Here is a 24,514-nt window from a genome sequence, read left to right as displayed (position 1 = left end):
GACTTGTTAGGGACTCTGGTCTGGAGTATGGTGGGCATCGAGCTTAGTGCGGGGGTTCTAGCCATGAGAGGGGGCTCAGGTTTGCAGAAGCAGTGGAGCTTGCGGGAACCCGAGGAGTCTCAAGACTCTTCTTCCCGCTTCATCCTGTGCTTCAACTCTGTCCTCGTTCCTTCCCCCTTCCCTACTCGCAGGAAGCCCGACATCCCAGTACCCTACCTGTACTTCGACATGGGGGCGGCCGTGCTGTGCGCTAGCTTCATGTCCTTTGGAGTGAAGCGGCGCTGGTTCGCGCTGGGGGCCGCACTCCAGCTTGCCATTAGCACCTATGCCGCCTACGTCGGGGGCTACGTCCACTACGGGGACTGGCTGAAGGTGAGCACCTCGCCCCTAGGTGGGACTTGGCTGTAGTGCCGGGGGAGCCGGTGCCTGGGACGGCTGGACAAACTAGCCAGGAGCACAGTGCGAAGCCTGGGAAGGTTGAACCCCCTTGATTTGTGGCGGTTATTACAGACCACAAGAATGGAAGGACCTTGGAGACCAGCAAACCTCCCCCTCAGGGTGCAGAAATTGAGGTTCAGAGATGGGAAACAGACTTTCCCAAAATTACACCGCAGTTAGCATTACAGGTGGGACCAGAAACCAGGTCACCTGGTTCCCAGAACTCTACACCATTAGTTTAGTTATCAGAGCCAGGGAGAAAGGAACCTTAGAGAGAACCTAGTCCACCTATCAGATTTTATGAAATTTATCTAATCCGAGGGCAGCATTTAATCCTGTAGATTCCAGGACCTGTACCAGGTACTACAGGCTTGGAGATAAGCCTGGACCAAGGCATTACCCGCAAGGAATGGACTGGCAGTCAATTAGGGGAGGCAGGTGTGAGAATAGCTACTGGACAGTGAGATCATTGGTTAGTTTGGGGAACAAAGTATACCCTATGGCAGAAAGAATATTGAACTTTGAATGTGCAGACCTGGGGATGGGGAGAGGGGCAACGCTTGGTATCTGGGTTCTGCCACTTTCTGTAGGACCTTGGACAAGTTTATTAACCCCTCTGGGCCTCAATTTCCACTTCTGATAAAAAGAATTATCTTTCTCTGCTCTACCTGCTCGTGGTAATGGTAAAGAGGGTTCATCAAATGAACCGGGATGTGTAGAGATGGGCAGTTCTGCACTCCGGGCAGCCAGGAGAAGTGCAATGGCTTCAGTTTCTGATTGGGGTCCCCTCGCCTTGGCCTAGGTCCGTATGTACTCACGCACAGTTGCCATCATTGGTGGCTTTCTTGTGCTGGCCAGCGGTGCTGGGGAGCTGTACCGTCGGAAACCCCGCAGCCGTTCCCTCCAGTCCACCGGCCAGGTCTTCCTGGGCGTCTACCTCGTCTGTGTGGTAGGTTGGGGGATTGTCAACTGGAGGTGCTTCACTGGGAGTGAGCTGTGAACCGATGCCTGGTGCCTGGCAGAACCCAGGGAGGTGGACAGAACGAGGCTTGCATGTAGTTCCTGAGGGCTTGACTCCCAGCAGTTGCCCTCTCCAGCTTCTGGGCCTTGGGAGCCTTTCAAGTGCCTGAGACCTGGCTGAGAGTCCCTTCTTCCAACATTATTGCACCAGGGAGAGAAGAGGGTGAATTGACCATTCAGTCCCAAGCCTGAGAGCCAGGAGGACAAGAGGGACTGGGCCTCTCATGGCTTCACCCCCCAGAGGACTGAGAGAGGGGACAAAGGAGAGGTTTGGTAGAGTTCAGGTCCCACCTGGGGCTTTGCCACTTAGAGCTGATGGGGCTGCCTGGGGGAGCCGGTTATATCCTCCCTGGTGCTGGGAGTGGGGCCAGTGTGGAAGGGAATGTCAACGGGCCTCAAGTCACTTAGCTTCATCTTAGATACAGAGCACCATCTCCCATGTGAAGAGCTCTGTATTCAGAGGTGAGAGCCCCAGCCTGACTGTGGACCCTCTTTCCTTCTGAGCTCCCAGGGTCAGGATAGACAGAGACCCTGGCCTCACGGAGCTCCCTTGTCTGATGGGAGACACAGGTCTTATTTTCAGAAAGTCCCAAGTCTGAGAGGGGAGTCGAAAGCCCACCTGGTAGGGGCTGGCTTGCATCTCAGGGGTGGCCTTCCCAGAATAGGCTTCTCAGCCTATTCAGAGCCTCAGAGGATGGTGTGTCTCTAGGCCTACTCACTGCAGCACAGCAAGGAGGACCGGCTGGCGTATCTGAACCATCTCCCGGGCGGGGAGCTGATGGTCCAGCTCTTCTTCGTGCTCTATGGCGTCCTGGCCCTGGCCTTCCTGTCGGGCTACTACGTGACCCTGGCTGCCCAGATCTTGGCTGTCCTGCTGCCCCCGGTCATGCTGCTCATTGATGGCAATGTGGCCTACTGGCACAACACGCGACGCGTTGAGTTCTGGAACCAGATGAAGCTCCTTGGAGAGAGTGTGGGCATCTTCGGGGCCGCTGTCATCCTGGCCACTGACGGCTGAGTTGCGCAGCACGAGTCTGAGAATGGGTGCAGGGAGCCACTAAAGGCCACCCTCTGTTCCTCCTTGCTGGCCCAGTTATGTTTATTTATGCATTTTGGTCTGTTTGATCCTTTGCGTTATGTGCATGTGTGTGTGTGTGTATGTTGGCAAGAGGCAGGTCTCTTCCCCAGTTCCTGGGCTCAGGCCTTGGTGGGGTGGGAGCCCTGATGACTCTGCCCTACGGGTTTATTTTTCCTGTTTGTTCTGAGGAGAGCTGAGGCCACCTGTTCTCCTGGGTCTCCTGTCCCAGGAAATGGAGTAAGGCAGGGCTATGGGGGCAGGGGTTGAGGGTGGGGGACACTGAGAGTGGGAGACAGGGAGGAAGACCAGGAACTGGAAGTGAGCCAGTGTGAAAGATCCTTCTTTGAGCCTGGCAGATGCAGCTAGGCTCTGCAGTGCTTTTCTGAGACTGAAACCCAGTGTATGTATTGACACATGGATCAGGCCCAGGTGGAGTAGAGGGGCTGGGCACTACGCAAGTCGTGGGCTCTCAGGGTGTGCCAGGAGCAGACACAGCACTAGCTGTCACCCACCTCTAGGGCAGAGCAGGCCCCAGTCTACTCTGGAGTGTGCAGGGGTGGGGCAGGCAGTGGCCAGCTTCCTGCCTCTGGCCTTCTGTTTCCAGCTCCGTGGTTGGCCTGTTGTGGGTGAATGCCCTCCCAAACACCAGACCACACAGTCCTCCAAAATTAAACATTTTATATAGACGTTTGGCTTTGCTTCTCTGTTCTCCCCACGGGGCACTTTGCTATTGGCTGGGATTGATCTTGGGTTTCTTGAAAGCCCATACCCGGGTAAGGCCCACCTTGACCCACCCATGACCTTGCCCCTGTCCTGAGAATCCCCACTGTCCTTGGGCTCTCTTTTCAAGTCTGCAAATGCTCCCTGCAGTACACGCTTTGACCTTCACTCACTCCCTCTCATGGCTTGTCTTTTCCTCCCCATTTGGTGCCAGCTCTTTTGAGAGAAATCTTTGGCGAGGGCAACTAGAAGGAGAGGACTGATTAAGGGTCCACTCTGAGGCTGAGGAATTTTCATTTCACAGATGAGGAGATGGAGGCTCAGAGGTTGAGCTACTAGCCTGAAACCACAGATCTGGATTCCAGGCCCGGTCTGTCTAAAGCCCACACCCAGCTGTGTGCTCGACGCCACCCCTCTCTTCAGGGAAGACAGGCTGCTCTAGGGGAGTTGGTCTCTCAACAGCCCCTGGTCCCCTCCCTACACATCCACACACCTCCTGACAGAAAGTAGCCTCAGCAGCCAGTGTGGAGCCTGGCACATCGTAGGGGTCAGAAATGCCGAGTGCAACCTCAGGCTTTGGACTTTGGCCTGTCTGAGATGTCCCACTCCTGCAAAGATGGAGACACAACCTCCAGGGGGGCCAAGGGGAAGACCTCCCAGTCTGGGCTTGGCTCTGAGCCCTGCCTGGCAAGGGAGGTGGGGCTGCTGTCAGTCCGGTTTGTGGAACAGAAGGTGTTTCCTAACTGAGGGGTAGGGTAGCCCCTCAGTGGGCTGCTGACAGTTGGCTGAGGGAGGTGGTGGCAGCATTCATCTCGGGGCCTGGGCCTCGTTTAGCTCTTCTCTTCCTCTAGGAGACCCCTGGTTCCCCAGCCCGCAAGATGTTGCTCCCAGAGGGTCAGTGCTAATTTCAAGTGTGAGCTGACTTTCAGACAAGTACTTGCATTTTAATCAAGGCCTCCTGAGATGTTTTAAGACCTGAAGGAATTAAAATGAATGGTGGAATATAAGGCAGATGTGGGTGATATTTTGGGCAAGGAAGCCTCAAAACAGCACAGTGGTCAAAGACACTGGCCCACCCTCAGCCTTGAGTAGAGCCCTTAAAGGCAAGCCCTCCTCCCTCCAAATTCCTAGACTGAAAATTCAGAGCCATCTGGTTGTGGCTTTGGAGCAAGTAGGGGGTCTTGGGCAGGCCCTTTTCCTTCCTGTGCTTGTCCTCCCTTGGGTACCCTTCTCTGGGCAGGGTAGAGTAACAGCTGCTGCTTCCTCTGCAGTTCACTCAGCCAGCATGTCTGGTCCGGCCTGTGGCTGCCTTGGGTCTCCTCCAGCAGGCACGGCCTTTAGTCCACACTGGCTGTCCCAGGGCCTGAAGGGCTGGTAGAGAGGGTCAGCTGCCTGGGTCAGAAGCTGGCTTGCAAAAGGAGTCCGGTAGCCCCTTGGCATGGTTGACCAGCTCATAAGAGTCCCGGATATCGGCCAGACCAAACCAGAAGAAGATCCACTGCTTGTTGGAGAAGCTGCCATCACTGTGTTTGAAGTACCTGGTGGGGGTGGGAGATAGGTTTTAGGCAAGGCCAGGGCTCACTACCGGAGAAGGCAATGGCACCCCACTCCAGTATTCTTGCTTGGAAAATCCCATGGACGGAGGAGCCTGGAAGGCTGCAGTCCATGGGGTCGCTGAGGGTCGGACACGACTGAGTGACTTCACTTTCACTTTTCACTTTCATGCATTGGAGAAGGAAATGGCAACCCACTCCAGTGTAATTGCCTTGAGAATCCCAGGGACGGGGGAGCCTGGTGGGCTGCCGTCTATGGGGTCGCACAGAGTCGGACACAACTGAAGTGACTTAGCAGCAGCAGCAGGGCTCACTACTCACTGGTTCATTTATTGAGAACCTACTACTGGCACACCACATTTTGTGTTTCACTAAGGTGGCGCTAGTGGTAAAGAACCCGCCTGCAAGTGCAGGAGACATAAGAGACCTGGGTTCAATCCCTGGGTATGGAGGATACCCTGGAGGAGGGTATGGCAGCCCACTCCAGTACTCTTGCCTGGAGAACCTAAGGACAGAGGAGCCTGGCAGGCTACCGTCCATAGGGTTACAAACAGTCAGACATGACTGAAGCAACTTAGCACATTGTGCTTTGCAGGTACTGTGTTTTTTACAAGTTCAAGGTTTTCAGAAACCCTGTGTGGAGCAAGTCTTAGCAGTGTCATTTTTCCAACAGATGTTTTCTCACTTCATGTCTCTTTGTTGCATTTTGGTAATTCTTGAAATATTTCAAACCCTCCACCAGCAAAAAGACTGCTCACTGAAGGCTCAAGTGATGGTTAGCAGTTTTTAGTAATAAAACTATTTTAAATTTGAGGTATGTACATTGTTTTTTTAGATATAATGCTATTTCACACTTAACAGGCTACAATATAGTGTAAACATTCATACATACCAGGAAACCAAAAAATTCATGTGGTTTGCTTCATTGCAATATTCACTTTATAGTGGAGGTCTGGAACCAAACTGGTAATATCTCTGGGGTATGCTTGTATGTGCTGTACACTCTGCTAGAACCTGAGGTTTGTAATCTGATTTTATTCTCATAGCACCAGCCAATAGCCTGGTGTTATGCTATTTTCACAGAGGAGCAGCTAAGGCTCAGAGAAGTTAGCTAACTAGCCAGAGTCACACAGCTAGGAGGGTTAGAGTGAGGCTGCCTTTTCCTCTCTCCACACTGCCTTGGCTGTGCAGCCTGGGGAAGGGTTCTTGTTCTGTTCTTGGTGCCCACAGAGCAGAGTAGTAGGGGAATGAGGGGATAGATAGCTGCAGAAGGAAAGAGAGGAGGGGGCGTCCCACTGGAGATGCAATGGGGTCAGAGCTTGGCAGCTGGGCCTGGACTAAAATGGTAAGAGGCTGAATTTCTCCAGACCCTGGGAGAGGCAGGCTGTGTGCCCGGTGCAGACTGTCTTCAAGGCATCTACCTTAACAGGACAAAGCAGAGTTAAGTGTGCTCTGCCTCTAGAGAAATCTCAGGCTCCATGTGTGGTCTGCTCCCTGGGGAATGTGGGGCCACACTGATGTGCGGGCCATCTCTCATGGGGGAAGGGTGGCTAATGAAAGGAGGGGAAGCCCAGCCTTCCAGGCTGGTGGATCCCCCGCATGGCTGGTGAGAGCTGGAGAGGGGAGCCAGGAAGGGCAGAACCTACCAGGGATTGATGGGGTTGGTGACCCGGGAGCGCCAGAAAAGTGTCTTCAGGTCCCGCCGCAGGCACTCCCACAGCATCTGGCCGGAGCCTTGGCCCTGGCGGCTGGAGCTCACCACAAACTTGTCTAGATACGGGGTCCCCCCCAGTACCGGCTCCGTGGTCAGAATGGCGGCCGCGTTGTACCTGGCGCAGCGGGGGAGAGGCAGGCTGGGACCTCTTCTTGACCCAAAGCTCTCCGGCTTGTCCCGTGGCCCCTGCCCTCTGGGGCCTCAGGCTCACCCCTCAGAGAAGTAGACAGAGTGCAGCCTCGGGCGCAACGAGGCCAAGTAGTCGTCCCGGAGCTTTTTGCCGAAGCTGGCGTTGACCAGGTTCACGAGGCGGCCCTGGTCCAGGCTGTCCAGGCAGCGCACTCGCAGCGTCCGCTCGCAGGTCTTGAACAGCGTCCCCGAACCTGGGGGTGGGATGAAGGAGGAGCAGTTCGTTCAGCCCGAGATCCGGGTCCCCTCCACTCCTACGTTTGCGCAGCCTGGTGGAGGTTCCAGACAGGAAGGTGGCTGGTGGGACAATTACCTTCTTTGGGAGCTCTCCACAATGAGATGCTTCCTATGGTCTGCATAGACTTGTCTGTGTTTTTCACTCAGGGAGATGCTTTTCCTAGGCAGTTCGTCCCTGGAGTTCCCCCCTCACCTGTGGTTCCACTTACTTCCCCTAGTCCCGCCCATCCCTGCCCACCCGGCTCCTGGCCCCGCCCACCTCTCCTCTGCTGTGTGTGTACTTAGTCGCTTAGTCGTGTCGGACTCTTTGTGACCCCTTGGAGGTAGCCCGCCAGGCTCCTCTGTCCATTGGGATTCTCCTGGCAAGAATACTGGAATGGGTTGCCATGCCCTCTCCAGGGGATCTTCCGAACCCAGATCTCCCGCATTGCAGACGGATTCTTTACCATCTGAGCCACCAGAGAAGCCCGAGAATATTGGAGTGGGTAGCCTATCCCTTGTGCAGGGTATCTTCCCGATCCAGGAATCGAACCGGGGTTTCCTGCCTTGCAGGCGGATTATTTACCAACTGAGCTACCCATTCCACTTGGGTCCCCTGGGTCTGTGGTTCCTCCCACACAGCCAAGTCCCGCCCACCTGCCTAGTTGCACCCAAGTTCCAGCCCAGGCCGGTCCACCTCCTTGCAAACCTCCCCCAGGTTTGGCAAGGGCAGGAAGCCTTTTCTGTGGCTTCTCCTGCCCCCCGCCCCCCCCAAACTCCGGCGCGCCCCTGCCCTCGCCCTCACCCCTGTTGCTGAAGAGCTCCGTGAGCAACATGCTGGCAGCGGTGATGACGGCGGAGGAGTGATGGGGCAGGCGACTGAGTACGTCCACGATGAGCCGAATCCGCTGGCGTTCTTTAGTGCTCACCCAGTCGGCATTGGTCACCAGGTCCAGGTCAGCGGGCAGATTGACGTTACTCAGGACCTGTGTCCCGGACTAGGGGGTGAGCCTCCGACCTGCAGCCGCACCAGGACTGCGTCCCCGCCCTACGGACCTCTCCTCACTTAACCCCTTTTCCCTTACTTCTTCCCGGAGTCCTCCACCAGGGAGAGCTCAGATCTAAACACCGTAGGCTGAATCCCTCCCTGACACTCCATTCCCGACCCTTGCGGCTTCGAAGAGACTGACTCTGCGGCCCATAAGGGAGGCGTGCAGGGGCCGCAAGAGAGATGCTCAGCGGAGGTGCGGAGGCACGGGGACTGGAACCCGAAAGGAAGAGACACACCTTGTGACTGCCGTCGTGCAGGCCGCCTGTGGTGTTGAGGAAGATGATTTTGGTGGGCCGCAGCGCCTTAGCCAGAGACGCGGTCACCTCCAGCGAGTCCAGGAGCACCGAGCGGCGCGCGGCGGTCTCCCCAATGGGACACAGGATGGGGATGCTTCCGGACTCCAGGCACCACTGGAGCAGATCGGTCTCCACGGAGACGATGCCACCATAGCTGTGGGCCAGACGCGGGGCTCAAGGAGATCGCCTCCGGGCCCCGCGGGGCTGGGGCTGCGCAGGCGGAGTGGCGTGATCCGAGGACGCCGGGATAGGCAGGGTCGGCACTCACCTGGCGTGAGGGGCTGGCTCAGCAGCGCTCAGCACAGACCCGCCGCCAAAAAAAGGCACGGCAGCTGCCGCATTGTGCCGCAGGGCGTCCACCAGCACCTTGCATCTCTGGGCGAGCTGTGCCTTGGCTTCCCAGAAGGAAAGACAGCCCGAGGGCGCCGTGGGAGCAGGCAGCCCCAAGACCACCAACGGCTTCATGTCCATGCGCTGCAGGAAGGCCAGGGCGAAGGCCAGGCTGGATACGGCCTTCGGGCACTTCACCACCTCCTCATCCACCTGCGGAGAACTGGGTGTTCAGGGGGCAAGACGCCCACCCTGACTCCTTCCTCACCTGCTCGTTCCTCCAGCCTGGTCCTCAGGGTCCCCTCTGGGGGATCCCCATCCTGGCCAGGAGTTATCAGACCCCATTTCTGGTCACCTGCGCCCACCTGCTCTGCCCTTTGCCCTGTTGGGTCTTACCATCATCCTCTTATCTCACACTAGCGTTCCTCGCTCGGCTCCTCCCTGCGACCTTGGACTCTAGGACACCTTAGGGGGAGGGGTGACACAGGCAGCTTCTCTCCAGGTTCCCCAATGGCCAACTGAACCCCTAACTGTGCCCAGGGTGGGAGGACTACTCTGGCGCATCATATTCCACGGGCTGGAGACCCCAGACTCCTCACCCGGGCTGGGAGCCAGGCTTTTAGAGGGCCGCGGCCTCTCCCAGTCCCGGGCGCTCGTTAGGGCTCCGTTGATCCCCTTCCTGGTTCCCCTCCCCAATCGACAGCCCGTCCTGCCAGGCCCGGCGACACATTGGCACACAGCCCCCACGCCCGGTCTGTGACCCAGCCCGACTCCGGGCTCGGCTCACCTCGATGACGGCGAAGGGCCTGTCGGCGGAGTGATGGCAGGCCTGGAACTGCGTGAGCCAGTGGCGCGCCTCCCCGGGACTGGCCCCGCACTGGTTCAGGAAGGTCTGGATGTCTCGCTGCACCAGCGAGCGGCCGGCGGGGGGCCCCGGGGAATCGGGGGGAACCGGGGGCGCTGGGGGCGGCGTCCATAACGGCTCCTCCGCTGCAGACGGATGGACGTCGTCCTTGCCTCCCTCGGCCTCCTCTTGGGCTAGCTGAGCCGGCCCCCAAGCAGTGCTGAGCCGGCGTCCCGGGCTGGTACCCCTGGTCGCCTGCCGCCGCGCGCCGCAGCTCAGCCTTCGGGCGCTCCCCGTGCCTCGGGGGCCCCGGAGCCTCCTGCCCGCAGGCGCTGCCCACAGGGCCCAGGCCATCCGCACCGTCGCCATGACAACCAGACCGGATCGCCCCCCCACCAAGTGACCGTCTGTCAGGAGCTCCTGCCTTCAGGGGCCTCTTAACCTGCAGCGGGGCGGGGCTGAGCCGTTCGGGGCGGGGCGACGACGGTTAGGGGGCCGCGGGTCGGGCCACGGGTCAGAGGGCGGCGCTGACAGGATCCCCCGCCCCTTGAGGGGGGTGACGGAATCCACTAGCGAGAGTCACGAGGCCGAGATAAAGGGTGGCTGAGGGTCTAATCTACTGCCAAGGCCGGTTTCAGAAGGGCTCAGGGGCCCCAAAGGTGGCTCTGGCGCTCTCCAGGGTCTTGAACAATCAAGAAGTCTGACTAGGGCAAGAGGGCAGAGCAGCCGCCTGACCAAGGAAGGAGGCTTATGGGGCAAGAGTGAAAGCCCGGAGGTCGGGGAAGCCTCTGCCTCGTTTGAGCTCAAAGAAGATGGAATCACGTGGAGGTTACCAGGGTTTGCCAAACCCCAGCCACTGGGTGCCACCTTGAAGAATTTTGTCTTTGTGGATAAATTTTAAATTTATCCTCAGGATAAATCAGGACTGTAACTAGAAGGCTGATGTCACTTGTTAAGAAAGCCTTACAAATAAACAGGTTAAAAAATATTATAAATTCCAGCTGGATAGTGTTGACTTCTGTTGGAAACAAAGATGGTTAGGAAGTGCCAGGTGGTAGAGATCCCATAGCAAGCTTGAGGCTTCTTCCTTGGTCGAATAGCTGCTGACACACAGAACACCAGGCCCTGGGCAAACCACTTCACAAATAGTAACTCACTGAAGCCTTACAATGACTCCAGAATGGACACTCTTATTATACCCATTTTATAGATGAGGAGACTGAGGCACAGAAATGTGTGAGGGCCAAGGTCACTCAGTTCATGAGCAGTGGAGGTGGTCTTTGAGGCAAAGCAGTTTTGTTCCTGATTCATGTTATTAAGCAAGATGTGCAAAGGACTTGAAAACTTTCATAGGATGTGATTCATTATTGCATAATACTGTATACGTGTGCTGCTTAAAAACACCCAGTGCGCAATCAGTGGTACACATCCTGCCCTCGGATACACTATCCTCTGATGGGGTCCCACCCTCTGTCCTTATGGAGGGTGAAACCAACTGCAGAAGGGCGACGAATTGGCTGAGGTCACACAGCTTGTTAGTGTCACGGCCAGACCCTTGGCACCCTTGGGTTCCCCCACCCCACCCCCGCACAGTCAAGACTCCTGGGGCTTTGCTTGCGTAGGGAGCACAGTCTGGGTTCTTCTCTCCCGAGTACCGCAGAGGATGCCGGGTGAATGCACCAATCCTTCCTGGGCCTCCCCCATTAAAAGACACATTCCCATGAACAGGTGCATGTTACACAAGCAGGCACACACGCACACAGCACAGTATATGCACGTACTGTCCTGGGCAGGAGACTCCTGTCAGCAGGAGACAGGAGCTGACCTCTGTGATCTCCGCTGACTTTTCCATTTCCCTACTTTGAAATTCTGATTCCAACAGAGAGTGAAGCAATGAGAGGGAGGGTTTGTACACCTTGCCCTGTGGGGCCACCTCCAGGGCCGCCTTTCTCTTCTCTCTTTACTGCTCCCCTCCCCACCCCCCCACTTCCCAGAATCCACTGGGGCATCTTGATTTTCCTTCTTTCTGCTCTCAGAGAGCCCCACCCTCAAATGTGCTTTCCCTTCCTGGTCTCTCCATCCAAGCCCCTCCTTAGAGTGCCCACCCTCCTCAACCCCTCCCTACTCAGTTTCCCGCTTCTGGGTCTCTCCCGCTTTGCTGATCTGGATCCCTGCCTCTGTCCTGGCCCCTCGTCAATTCTTCCAGGTCCTTTCCCCCCAGCTGCAGTTGAGTCCTGCCTCTTGCCAACTTGGGGCCCCTGTGAGGGGCAAGGACGACCTCTCTTTTCAGACTGGGCTCCCTGAGGGCAGGGTTGGTGTCTCCGTCCTCAGCTGGGGGGCTTCCCGAGGGCCCACCAGGCCCAGTAGCCAAGAGCATCCACCCCATTTCCCCTGACCGGTGGGGCTGACACTGGCTGGGGATCTCCATCCCTCTCCTTGGGCTTCAGCCCAGAGGGCTGTGTCTGCAGACAGCCAATGGGACCCAGGGATACCCCAAGTAGATGATTAACTCCAGGCCAGATGAGCCTGGGGTCACTATCCCTGGAGCAGGCCAGCCTATGGTTGGAACTGACCCTGCCTTCTGGAGGAGATGTCTGTGGGTGTGTGGGGTCAGCACCCTCGCCTAACCCGCCCTCTGACCTGAAGCCTGCAGGATCACTGTTGGTCTATGGTTCCAGCTTGAATTTTGTTTTTCCCTCTGGAGCTGGCTGATGTTTCATTTTTCGGAGCAAGATCTGTTGTCAATGGGCTCAGAACTGGACTACTATCTTTTTTTAAAAAAATATGTATTTATTTGACTGCGTCAGGTCTTACTTGCAGCACATGGGGTCTCTGTTGCATCGCGTGGGAGCCTGTGTTGTGGTGTTGTGGCACGGGGACTCAGTAGTTGCAGCAAGCTACACTTAGTTGCCGAGAGGCATGTGGGATCTTAGTTCCCTGCCCAGGGATCCAACCTGCATCCCCTGCAATGCAAGGTGGATTTTTAACTACTAGACCATCAGGGAAGTCCCAGGGCACTTATCAGGTCTTGGGTCCTCAAGATGCAGGGAGCAGACACAACCTTCCAACTCCTCCAGACACCTCCCCTCAGCAGGGGCCTCAGCCCTGGGCACAGGGGCAGGTTTGAAGGGTCAGGGTTTTCCTTCCCGTTAGAGTCCTCCTTGGCTGCCACTTAGTATAAGTGGACATGGAGGTGACAGGAATCTGGGCAGGTGAAGGGCCAGGGTTGATAGCTGACAGTCTCAATCATAGCACAGGAAGAAACACAGATCAGACAAAAGCAGAGACCCACACCATCCATTAAGATGCACACAGATATGCAGACACAGAGTACATAACCTAGAGACTCCCAGCATCTACGGTCTCACAGACACACGTGTGTACATGGAGAGATACACAAGTGTAGACACACCGATGTAGAGAGAGAGACAGTTCTGCTCAGACACACATTTGCATATTTGCAGAGACTTTTCTCAGCAACTGTCAAACACAGAAACACGTGCACATATATATGCAAAGGTACTGAGAGCATGTAGGTATACACCCAGCTGTAGTCATGGACAAGTTCAGGGACATGTAGATCTGGAGATCCAAATGTACACAGACTTGTGTACACACACATGCACACACACACACACAACATCCAGAGTTAGAAGCCCAACCCACTCCTCCTTGAGGCCACACCCATCTACCCATGTACAGAGGCACACAGCCATACTCATTCACATGCCGTGATGGCATCTGGCATGTGAGAAGTGTCCGGCAACTATTTATTGGATGAATTATTGAAGAGAGAACAGAGAGAAAGAAGCAGAGGCTGTATGAGACTTCCCTGGCAGTCCAGTGGTTAAGGACTCCGTGCTTCCAAAGCAGGGGGGTGCAGATCTCATTCTGGTCAGAGAACTAAGATCCCACAGGCCTTGTAGTGTGGCAAAAAATAAAAATAAAAAGCAGAGCCTGTGGCAAGGAAAGGTTGGCTTCATGGTTTGCCAGGTCTGTGGTATCTGTTCACAGGCTGCCCTGAGGCAGCCCTCTTCACTGTTCAGTACGTACGTGCCAGGTACTGAACTAGGTGCTCTGAGGATGAGGTTCCATTTTTTTTTTCTGAATGGAAGACAGGAGGCCTGGGCTCTGCCACTTCTTTGGTTATAGAGGTTTGGGCAAGGCATGTATTCTCTGAGCCTCAGTTTTCTCACCTGTAAAATGGGGGAAAGAGCATAAAACTTGATCTCACTGAATCATGGTGAAGATGTAAAGCTCTCGGTGGGCATGCAGTCAGCCAATTCCTGGTAAATTTTGTTTGTTCAACAAATTTCAAGGAAAAGAGGAGGAGGGGAAAGGATGAACATATAAGTCAAAAGATGTATTTTGAAAGTCCCTTTTCGTCCTTATTTGGATTCCTTTTTTTAAAAATTGAAGTATAGTTGATTTACAATGTTGTGTTAATTTCTGCTATACAGGAAAGTGATTCAGTTATATGTGTGTATGTGTGTTAGTCATGTCCAACTCTTTGTGATCCCACGGACTGTAGCCCGCCAGTCTTCTCTGTCCACGGGATTCTCCAGGCAAGAATACTGGAGTGGGTAGCCATGTATATATTCTTTTTCATATTCTTTTCTATTCTGGTTTATCATAAAGTATTGAATATAGTTCCTTGTGCTATACAATAGGACCTTGTTGTTTCTTATTTGGATTCTGATTCAAACAAACAGTAAGCATTTTGACGATCAGGTAAATTGGAGCACAAAAGATATTTTGTATATTAATTTTTAGGTGTGACATGATTGTGCATTAATGTTTTTTAAAATGATTCCATGTTTTTTAGTGTACATATGGGATATTTATAAATGAAATGATAAGATGCCTTGAATTTGCTTCAAAAAAGCCGAAAGAATGGAAAGTGGGGTGGAGGAACAAAACCACAAGACTGCCCATGAGTTAGATACTTCAACAAGTTAGATACTTGTTGAAGCTGGGTGATGGCTCCAGGGGATTCACTATACAATCTCAACTTTTATGGGCTTGCTGCTGCTGCTAAGTCACTTCAGTCGTGTCCGACTCTTAGCGACCCCATGGATTGCAGCCTACCAGGCTCCTCCATCCATGGGATTTTCCAGGCAAGAGTACTGGAGTGGGGTGCCACTGCCTTCTCTATGAATGCTTGGACATTTGCAAAATACAAGATTCAATGAATTCCCACATGTGTATGTTCCCAGTCTGACATAATGTCAACACTTAATAAAAGCTAGTTTTCTCCTTCCAGGCAGTTTTCCTCCAAGGCATAAATATGTGAGATACTAAATACTCCACAAATACATAGTACAAGGCGGAGGAGGAAACCCGCAGATTTGTGGATTTAAGATGTTCAATTCTAAGTGTGTCATGAGCCTCTTGTCCAGCAGGGGACTCTCTACTCTCTGCCTCGCTCACCCTGCTGTCCTGGCGATTTGTTAAAAGGAATAAATTATCCGCAGTTTAAGAAAGATGAGGCTGGCATGCAGACATGTTAACATCTGATAGAGCCCTTCTATCTGAGATGACAGAAGGAAACAGAGGGAGAAAGAGGGATTTGTCCATAACCTTATGATAAGAAGGGTCTTTCTTGAGTTTATAATCTCTAGGAGTTGAGGATATTTATTTCAGGAAGGGCTACTATAATACTGGACTTCCTAGGTGGCACTAGTGGTAAAGATCCCTGCCTCTCAATGCGGGAAACAAGGAGGCAGGTTCATTCCCTGGGTCGGGAAGATCCCTTGGAGGAGGCATGACAACCCACTCCAGTATTCTTGCCTGGAGAATCCCATGGACAAAGGAGCCCTATAGATTCTCACTTGGACAAAGGAGGGCTATAGTCCATAGGGTTGCCAAGAGTCAGACACGGCTGAGTGACTGAGCACGCACTATAGTAATAGCAAATTCTGGGAATGCTCAGGTAGCCCAGGTGTCAGGACTTGGTGCTTTCATTGCTGTGGCCTGGAACTAAGATCCCACAAGCTGTGCAGTGCAGCAAAACCAATAAGGCAAACGCTTCCTGTTCTAGGCATGTGATATGTATTAACTTGATTCTCACACAAGGCCATGAAGTTAGGCATTACTTTTTTTTGGCCGTGCCACACATCTTCAGTTCAGTTCAGTTCAGTCGCTCAGTCGACTCTTTGTGACCCCATGAATTGCAGCACGCCAGGCCTCCCTGTCCATCACCAACTCCTGGAGTTCACTCAAACTCACGTCCATCGAGTCGGTGATGCCATCCAGCCATCTCATCCTCTGTCGTCCCCTTTTCTTCCTGCCCCCAATCCCTCCCAGCATCAGAGTCTTTTCCAATGAATCAACTCTTCGCATGAGGTGGCCAAAGTACTGGAGTTTCAGCTTTAGCATCATTCCTTCCAAAGAACACCCAGGGCTGATCTCCTTCAGAATGGACTGGTTGGATCTCCTTGCAGTCCAGGGGACTCTCAAGAGTCTTCTCCAACACCACAGTTCAAAAGCATCAATTCTTCAGCACTCAGCCTTCTTCACAGTCCAACTCTCGCATCCATACATGACCACTGGAAAAACCATAGCCTTGACTAGACGGACATTTGTTCGCAAAGTAATGACTCTGCTTTTCAATATGCTATCTAGGTTGCAGCTTAGGGGAACTTATTTCCTTGACCAGTGACTAAACCCATGCCCTTGGCAGTGAAAACACAGAGTCCTAACCACTGGACCACCAGGGAATTTCCACCATTATTACAGAGATCCTAGGAGGCTAGTTTCAGACAAGTGGATGTAAGGTGCTTTCAGGGCATAGGCAGAGCTTCCTAGCAGACAATTGGAAAAGGGGCCTGGAACTCAGGAGAGAGGTCAGGGCTGGAGAGGCATGGAGAGGGTGATAGATGAGCCCCTGGGCCTGGGCATGAGCTGCCAAGGAGGGCTGTAGGAAGAGGAGAGGTTAGAGGGGGTGCAGGGCAGGAGGCCCACCAGGAGTCACCCTGAATCCATGTTTCAAGAAGGAAGGGGCAGCCCTCTGTGAGATGTCCCAAAGCCTGAGAAAGGGCCATTGGCTTCACTCATCAGTGACTGTTCAGTGGGGTGGTGGAGAGGTAGGGTGGGGAGTCAGGTGGCAGGGAGTTGGGAAGGGGTATGGGATAAGACCATAGCATGAAAGTCCTGGGGAATATGAGGCTGGAGAAAGAAGCAGGGCCACAGAACTCAAAGGGTGGTTAGAGATGCCCAATCTGGGGTCCACTCTAGGCCTACCAAGTGAGAATCTGCAGTTTAACGAGACCCCTAGGGGGTTCTATAGACATTCAAGTCTGAAAAATAGTGCTGTAGAGACATGGGCTGGTCCCTAGAGGTCAGGAGTGGTGGTTTTCAATTTGGGGAGGTCCCTAGTGAGTTTGAGGAGGAGGAGAGGGAGAGGTGCAGAGGGTGGGGCTGGGGAGCTGGACCGAGGGGTGTTGTGTGTGTGCTTATGGGCGTCCAGGGACTGAGGTATTGTGTGGCACTCAGGGCTAAGGTATTGTGGTACTACTTGGTATTTCTGTGTCATTTGGCTGAAAGCTCTTATGTTCTCCAGAGGAGACAGGAGTGTGTGTGTGTGTGTGTGTGTGTGTGTGTTGCATGTATGAAGATGAGATGTGGGACAGAATTCATGCGTGTCCTTTGTACTGAGATGTTTTTGTGTGTTCATTATACGTTAAAAAGGTCAACTAATGGAAATTTCATGAGGTTAATCCTGAGATGTGCATGTCTAGAGGTGAGGTTAACGTGTAGGTAGCGGGTTAAGGGGCAGCAAGTTTCAGGAAAGTGTCCTAAGGGTGAATAGTCAGCCTTCCGGACTCAGGAAACTCAGGGCACAGCTCCACACCCCAAACTTCGCGTCTGGTCCTCAGCGGGCGGTGGACGCGGATTTCCCTGTGCGCCCGCAGGCTGTAATTACACACTGTTGCCACCAGGGGGTGACGCCGGCCCGGCCACGCGGTACAAGATCCTAGTGAGCCTCCGACTGGCCGTGTCCCATCCGCCTGTGTAGCGATCTCCTCAGTAAAGCGATCTGTGCAAGGGGCCAGTGGGAGCGCACCCTTGGGCGGTGGGTCTGGGGGTGGACCCCGGCGTCCTTCGTGGCCCGACTTACGCCCTTCTCCGCGAGCTCTGGCCATCCCCACCCCAAGCCAGCACCTTCACAGAGCCACCCCATCTTAGCGCGCCTCTCTCGGATCCAGTTACTCCAGCCCTCTTCCCTAAAAACTCAGTCTGGGTCGACTGAAACACCCTGGGGAAAGTACCAGTGTTGCCGCCTGGACTGTTAGTGTGGTGGGGCCGGCGAAGGGGAGGGAAGGGCTCAGCTCGAGGGTGGGTTGAGGCCGGTGCTGTGGGTGCAGATTAAAGAGCCTGAGAAGCCAGTGAAGGACTTTTGAGGAGGAAAGTGGCTAGATCCTAGCCAGGCTTTTGGAAGAAGTCGTGTATGGATGTGAGAATTGGACCATAAAGAAGGCTGAGCGCTGAAGAATTGATGCTTTAGAACTGTGGTGTTGGAGAAGACTCTGCAAGGAGATCAAACCAGTTAATCCTAAAGGAAATAAATCCTGAATATTCATTGGAAGGACTGATGCTGAGGCTAAGGCTGAGGTTCCAATACTTTGGCCACCTGATGGGAAGAGCCGACTCATTGGAAAAGACCCTGATGCTGAGAAAGATTGAAGGCAGGAGACAACAGAGGATGAGATGGTTGAGTGGCATCACCGACCCAATGGACATAGTTTGAGCAAACTCTGGGAGATGGTGAAGGATAGGGAGGCCTGGCATGCTGCAGTCCATAGGGTTGCAAAGAGTGATAAGCAACTGAGGGTCTGAACAGCAACAACAAATTCATTTTTCTAGGATTGCCCTAAAAAGTACCACAAACTAGGTGATTTAAAACAGCAGAAACTTCTTGTCTCACAGTATTGACGGCTGGAAGTCCAAGATCAAGGTGTTGCCAGGGCTGTCTGAAGCTTGTAGGGAAGAAGCCTTCCTTGCCTCTTCTGGCTTTTGCTGTTTGCTGGCAATCCTTGACATTCTTTGCCTTGTTGACGTGTCCCTCCGATCTCTGATTCCATGGTCATGTGGCTGCTTTCTCCCTGTGTTTCTCCTCTTCTTATAAGGACACCAATCATATTGGATTAAGTGCCACCCTACCCAGTATGACCTTGTCTTAATTAATTACCTCTATAACACCCTGTGCTGCTGCTGCTAAGTCGCTTCAGTCGTGTCCGACTCTGTGCGACCCCATAGACGGCAGCCCACCAGGCTCCCTGGTCCCTGGGATTCTCCAGGCAAGAACACTGGAGTGGGTTGCCATTTCCTTCTCCAATGCATGAAAGTGAAAAGTGAAAATGAAGTCGTTCAGTTGTGTCCTACTCTTCTCGATCCCATGGACTGCAGCCTACCAGGCTCCTTCATCCATGGGATTTTCCAGGCAAGAGTACTAGAGTGGGGTGCCATTGCCTTCTCCTCTATAACAACCTAGACAGCATATTAAAAAGCAGAAACATTACTTTGTCAACAAAGGTCCATCTAGTCAAGGCTATGGTTTTCCAGTGGTCATGTATGGATGTGAGAGTTGGACTATAAAGAAAGCTGAGCACCAAAGGATTGATGCTTTTGAATTGTGGTGTTGGAGAAGACTCTTGAGAGTCCCTTGGACTGCAAGGAGATCCAACCAGTCCATCCTAGAGGAGATCAGTCCTGGATGTTCATTGGAAGGACTGATATTGAAGCTGAAACTCCAGTACTTTGGCCACCTGATGCAAAGAGCTGACTCATTTGAAAAGACCCTGATGCTGGGAAAGATGGAGGGCAGGAGGAGAAGGGGACGAGAGAGGATGAGATGGTTGGATGGCTCACTGACTCAATGGACATGAGTTTGGGTGGACTCCGGGAGTTGGTGATGGACAGGGAGGCCTGGGGTGCTGTGGTTCATGCGGTCGCAAAGAGTTGGACATGACTGAGCGACTGAACTGAACTGAACTGATAACCATCCTATAATGTGATCCAATAAGGCCACATTCTGAGGTACAGGGGTTAGAATTTCAACATATCTTTTTGGGACAGAATTCAACCCATAGCACTTCCTAACAGTGCCTTGTAGTGACTCCTTAAGACTTCAACAAGGGTAAAATTCTCTCATTTATGACTTAATCAGCTTTGTATTATTAAATGCCTAATTTGCATCCAATTTACATACACTTATAAATAATGTCCTAGGACTTCCCTGAAGAATCCTATGGACAGGGAAGCCTGGCATGCTGCAGTCCACGGGGTTGTAAAGAGTCAGACCTGACTTAGCAACTGAACAGCAACATCAAAAATAAAAACAAACACAAGAAGACATCCAGGTGCCCACAGACCATGAAGATCAAAGTAGAAACCACTGTTCTCAGCACAGCTTCATCTCTGCTTTAATAGAGGGTCGAGCAGCTGGGGTGCAGGGAGCAGTCAGGGGTGACAGCCGATCCAGAGGGACCCAGAGTGGGTGAGCGGTAGGGTGGGGGTCAGGGACAGTTTCTTGCAGGGCTGAATCTAGAACACATTAGGAGTTAGCCTGGCAGAGGGAGGTGATCTGAGCCGTAATGTTGGCTATGCTTTTATGACAGGTACACACGCTTAATGCTTCCATGGGCACGGCTGCTGTTGACCTTTCTCTCTGTAATTTCTTCCAGTGCTTTTATGTTCGCTTGTAAAGAGCTCTTTCCTCAAGAGTTCTGATCATCCTGTTTCTTCCTGGTTTCCTAGGGTTCAGTCTATTTTTGCATTTAACTCTCTGATCTACCTGGAAATTATTTTGGTGGTTGACGCAGGGATCAGGGACCCCAGTGGAAGGGCAAAGAGACCGACAGGGGAGGTTGGGTGGCTGCGGGGAACCCTGTCCTCATTCCTGACATGGTGGCTCCCGGGCTCCTGCAGATCACCCTCTACTCCCCGTGGTTCTTTTAGGTGGTAGCCGGGGTGGGTGTGTGACTGAAGCATTGGGTCATCGGAGGTGATGATCCAGTAAGACCATGTTGGCCTAACAGGTTGAGAGATGCAGAGCAGACTGCTGTAAGAACTTCCAGGATAAGGATCAAGCAAGATAGGGAGGAGGTGTATGTGTCATCTGTCCTTGCCCATTCCCTGCCACCCAAGCTATCGTTCTCTCTCTGCTCCCACTCTCCACCTCCTCAGAAATAATTTTATTTATCTGTTTGTTTGCTGGTTTGGGACTGTGTTCCTGCTAGACTGTGAGCTCCTAGAGGACACGCATACCTTGTCTCCCTTGCTCCTTGTCATGTTCCCAGTGGTGGGAACAGGGATCAGCACCAAACAGGTGCTCAGGGAATATTGGGTGAATGAAGGAAGGTTGGCCTCTTCGGGCTGGTCCTATGGGGGGTGTGGGCAGGTAGGGGGCCAGGAGGAGCTGCCTTTCGGAGCATCTGCTCCAAAGCTGGAGAGCAGATTGTTTGAGGGCACACTGAAGATCCTACCTCCCCCCGACCTGGGGAAGATCCATTGTGTCTGGTTTTCAGGTCTGCATTTGATCGGGGGCAGGGAGGTGGAGGGGCTGGGGGTCTCCCTCCCACAGATGCTCTCTGTAGCTGAAGCGGGTCAGAGGCAGGGGCTGGGCCTGTGTCTGGGTCTGAAGGGATGGGGCTGGGGGGCGGGGCTGAGTCATGGAGGCAGCCGTTCCTGATGAAGTTTCCCGTCTGGGGGCTCCGAGACATTCATTACAGCCAGGAGGAGAAGTAATTAAGCCAGAGAGCAGCAGGGGTTGGGGAGAAGGGCCTGATTTTCTCAGGAGGCTCTCAGTATAATTAATCAGGGCACAGGAAGGCAGAGCTCTGCCCAGTCTGGGAATATAGGTAATAGAGACTCGGCCTCACGGCCTCAGTCACCCACGATTGTGCTGACACCAGAGGGGCAGGGGTCCAGGAGTGCGCTGGCACCCGGCTCCACGAGGCGGCCTGAAGCAGAGGAATGAGCTCTGGCCCTAGTAGACTGGCATGGCCACCTGCTTGGAGAGGGACCTGGGGCAAGTTGCTTCACCTCTCTGAGCCTCAGTTCCCTCATCAGTAGAATGGAGCTAATAACTCGGACCTCACAGGACTGCTCTGCAGATTAAAGGTAAAACAATGAGCAGAGTGTTTAGCAAGCAGCACAGACATGTAGAGCTGGGATCCAAAAAGTAGTTTGCGACAGCTGGGTGTGAGAGTCCCTGGGGGAGCAGATGATTGGGTGGAGAGCAGGGAACTCGCAGGCTGCCCTGACGGTGGTCTGTGGTTCTGAGTCCTGGGGCAGGCACAACAGCATCGGGTACTGCCAACAGACACTTACTCTGTGGTTTTTTGTTTGTTTGTTTGTTTCCCATTATGTGAAAAATATAATGGGACCACATCCATTACGTGTGGTCCCTGCAGTGATCCTTGTAAGGGTGTTCTCCTGCCCCTTTACAGATGAGGAAGCTGAGGCTCAGAGAGGCAAAGTGGCTTACTGAAAACCAGAGGGTTGTGAGCTGGGATTCTAGCTTAGGCCTGTCTGGTACCATATTCCTCAAATAACCCTTTCCTTTAGGCTGCAAGGCTATAGAAACTTGGGGTTCACAAGGCCCCATCACTTCCATGGGGAGTTATGGGGCACCCAGCCTCCTCCTCAGTCACCCAAAAGGCCTTCTTCCTGGACATACACTTGGGCATGTGTCTTCAGGAGAGAAAGAGCTGGATACTCACTTCTCTATGGGCCTTGGGGGTGTACCTACCCTGTCACCTAATCCTGGCGAATCATGGGTCTCTCCTCCTCCCCAGTCTGGAGTCTGGTCGCTACTGTTTCCCAGCTGAGACCACAGCCCCTCTGGGGTCTGGTCCTAACTCAGGCTCCTCATTCCTGACCAGAGACTGGAGGAGGTGGGAGGGGGGGCTTGGACTTTGACACTGGGCCAGGAAGACGGCGGTCAGTTCCACATTTTTTGTTCTCATTTCGTTTGTTTTTAATTTTTTCAATTAGCACTTTTCTGATTCTAAATACATATTCATTGTAAGCTAGAAAAAGTAGAGAAATGTAAAGAAAAAAAAATCTATAATTCCATCCCAAAAGATATTTACTCTTAATATTTGTTTTAATTTTAATTTTTAAAAAAAGTTTTATTGGAATATAGTTGATTTACAATATTGTGTTAGTTTCAGCTGTCAGCAAAGTGAATCATTTATACATATATGAGCATTTTAATGTATAGTATATCCCTGCAGGATTTCTTCCTAGAAATAGATATATAGAAACATTTCTTTTTATAAATATATATGTATGTGTTAGTTGCTCAGTTGTGTCCAACTCTTTTCGACCCCATGGACTGTAGCCTGCCAGGGTCCTCTGTCCATGGAATTCTCCGAGGAAGAATACTATAGTGAGTTGCCATGTCCTTCTCCAGGGGATCTTCCCAATCCAGGTCCTGAACCTAGGTTATGTATATATAAGTACATATATATACATAACATATTTACAAACTCAGAATCATTCTATATGAATGATTTTTGTACTCTGCTTTTCCCCCATTTAAGCACATGTCATAAGCATTTCCATACCACTTAACATTTTTCTAAAACATAATTTTTAATGGCTCCATTAATGGTACATATTTCCTACATACTATAATTTGCCTGTTGTTGGACATTTTTGGGGATTTGTGTTTCCCTTATTGTGTGTGTGCTGTTGTTAATTGTGGCTGTGATGTGTTTATCCCTGGGTGCTTATCCCTGGATGAATCCACTGGTTACATTCACAGACATGGAAACTCTGGATGAAAGATTATACACATGTTACCAGCCTTCTGTAAGTTCTCTTGTAGTCTTATCTCTAGTGTTTGCAAAGGGGCCTGGGCAGCACTGAGCATTATCATAAAAAAAAAAAAAAAAACTTTGCCAAAAATTTTTAATAGGAAAAAAAGCATCGATTTGTTTTAATTTGCATTTTTTGATTAACAGTGGAAGAGAATCAATTTCCATTTGTAAGTTATTTGTGCATTACCCTTCATCACAGTTTAAAACAGGGGTCTCTGACTTTTTTCATGGAGTTATTTAACTGGACTGGATTTAATTAAGAGCAAAACCAAGATGTAACAATGTCGCAGGTCCAGATCTAGACTTAGATGATCAATATCAGCAACCCCAGAGCCAACCTGCTGCCTGAGGCCTGAATGCAGTGGGCAGGGCACAGACGTGGCACACCACGGGCTGTCTGGGAGTTGCCTTCCGGATTGTGCCTCAGTTTCTCCATCGGTACACTCAGGAGGCTGGATGAACCTGCTGGTTTCTTGTGAGGTGGGTGCAGGCTCTGGATTCATGCAGCATCAGGTTCGAGTGCTGTGTGCTAAGCTTTTCAACTTTTCTAAGTCAGCAGTTTCCACTTCTGTGAAGTGAAAGTCACTCAGTTGTGTCCCACTCTGCGAATTCTCCAGACCAGAATACTGGAGTGGATTCCCTTCTCCAGGGGATCTTCCCAACCCAGGGATCAAACTCACGTCTCCCACATTGTGGGCAGATTCTTCACCAGCTGAGCCACCAGAGAAGCCAGAGAATACTGGAGTGAGTAGCCTATCCTTTCTCCAGCAGATCTTTCCAACCCAGGAATCGAATTCTTTACCAGCTGAGCTACAACGGACACCCTTCCACCTCTGTAAACGGGGGGGGGGGGGGGGGGGGGGGGGGGGGGGGGGTGAATAACAATGCCTTCCTCACTCAATTGTTGGACAGTGGCTGGGAAGATGAAATCAGATGATAGTGATGCTTCTCAGGCAGGCCTGTGCCCCAGTTAAGCTTTGGTCACATTAGATATTATTCTGATGATGATATTATTTAGTAGTAGTAGTAGTAGTTGGAGCAGCAGCAGTGGGGTGTTAGGGGTGTGGGGGGGTAATTTTTAGGAATTCTTGTTGAGTCTCCTGCTCCCTTTCATTGAGAATCCAGGTCAAGATATGGGTACCACAAGGGGAAGGAGGCCAGCACAGGCAGGCATCCAAGGGGCAGCCAGACTGATGGCCACAGTCCCGGCTGTCTGGAGAGGAAGGCATCAGGGCT

At 52.5% G+C, this 24,514-nt stretch overlaps 2 protein-coding genes across 5 annotated transcripts in view; one reads left to right on the top strand and one right to left on the bottom strand.

Annotated features, from left to right (window-relative positions):
- TMEM101 (transmembrane protein 101) overlaps positions 1-24,514 on the top strand; it is a 61,137-nt gene that overhangs the window by 10,964 nt on the left and 25,659 nt on the right. For 2 of the 4 annotated variants that reach the window (XM_019981959.2, XM_070773591.1), the window contains exons 2-4: positions 192-372; positions 1,241-1,387; positions 2,168-3,222. In XM_019981959.2, coding sequence (XP_019837518.1) covers positions 192-372; positions 1,241-1,387; positions 2,168-2,476 — 637 coding nt within the window. In that variant the 3' untranslated portion in view covers positions 2,477-3,222. Of the gene's footprint in view, positions 1-191; positions 373-1,240; positions 1,388-2,167; positions 3,223-24,514 lie in introns of those variants that run through there. The other 2 variants (XM_070773589.1, XM_070773590.1) reach the window with 1 other exon arrangement.
- Positions 3,200-9,889, bottom strand: NAGS (N-acetylglutamate synthase). Its single transcript, XM_019981958.2, has 7 exons — positions 9,393-9,889; positions 8,544-8,818; positions 8,216-8,429; positions 7,734-7,914; positions 6,735-6,906; positions 6,456-6,638; positions 3,200-4,794 (listed from the first exon to the last, which is right to left on the bottom strand). Exons 1-7 carry the CDS (start codon positions 9,816-9,818, stop codon positions 4,641-4,643), a joined length of 1,605 nt encoding a protein of 534 aa, XP_019837517.2. The 5' UTR covers positions 9,819-9,889; the 3' UTR covers positions 3,200-4,640.

This window comes from Bos indicus, chromosome 19, assembly GCF_029378745.1.
Source record: "Bos indicus isolate NIAB-ARS_2022 breed Sahiwal x Tharparkar chromosome 19, NIAB-ARS_B.indTharparkar_mat_pri_1.0, whole genome shotgun sequence".
NCBI classification, from domain to species: Eukaryota; Metazoa; Chordata; class Mammalia; order Artiodactyla; family Bovidae; genus Bos; species Bos indicus.
Note: the sequence above shows the minus strand (reverse complement) of the source record. Positions and strands in the feature narration are given on the sequence as shown.

What these genes read in the sequence shown, in the direction of transcription:
- NAGS (XM_019981958.2), bottom strand. Translation starts at nt 9,818, where the DNA reads ATGGCGACGGTGCGGATGGCCTGGGCCCTGTGGGCAGCGCCTGCGGGC. An exon ending in GAGCCAGCCCCTCACGCCAG is followed by an intron (nt 8,430 to 8,543) that starts GTGAGTGCCGAC and finishes TCTGGCCCACAG; the next exon opens with CTATGGTGGCATCGTCTCCG. An exon ending in GGAGCTCTTCAGCAACAGGG is followed by an intron (nt 6,907 to 7,733) that starts GTGAGGGCGAGG and finishes TCCCACCCCCAG; the next exon opens with GTTCGGGGACGCTGTTCAAG.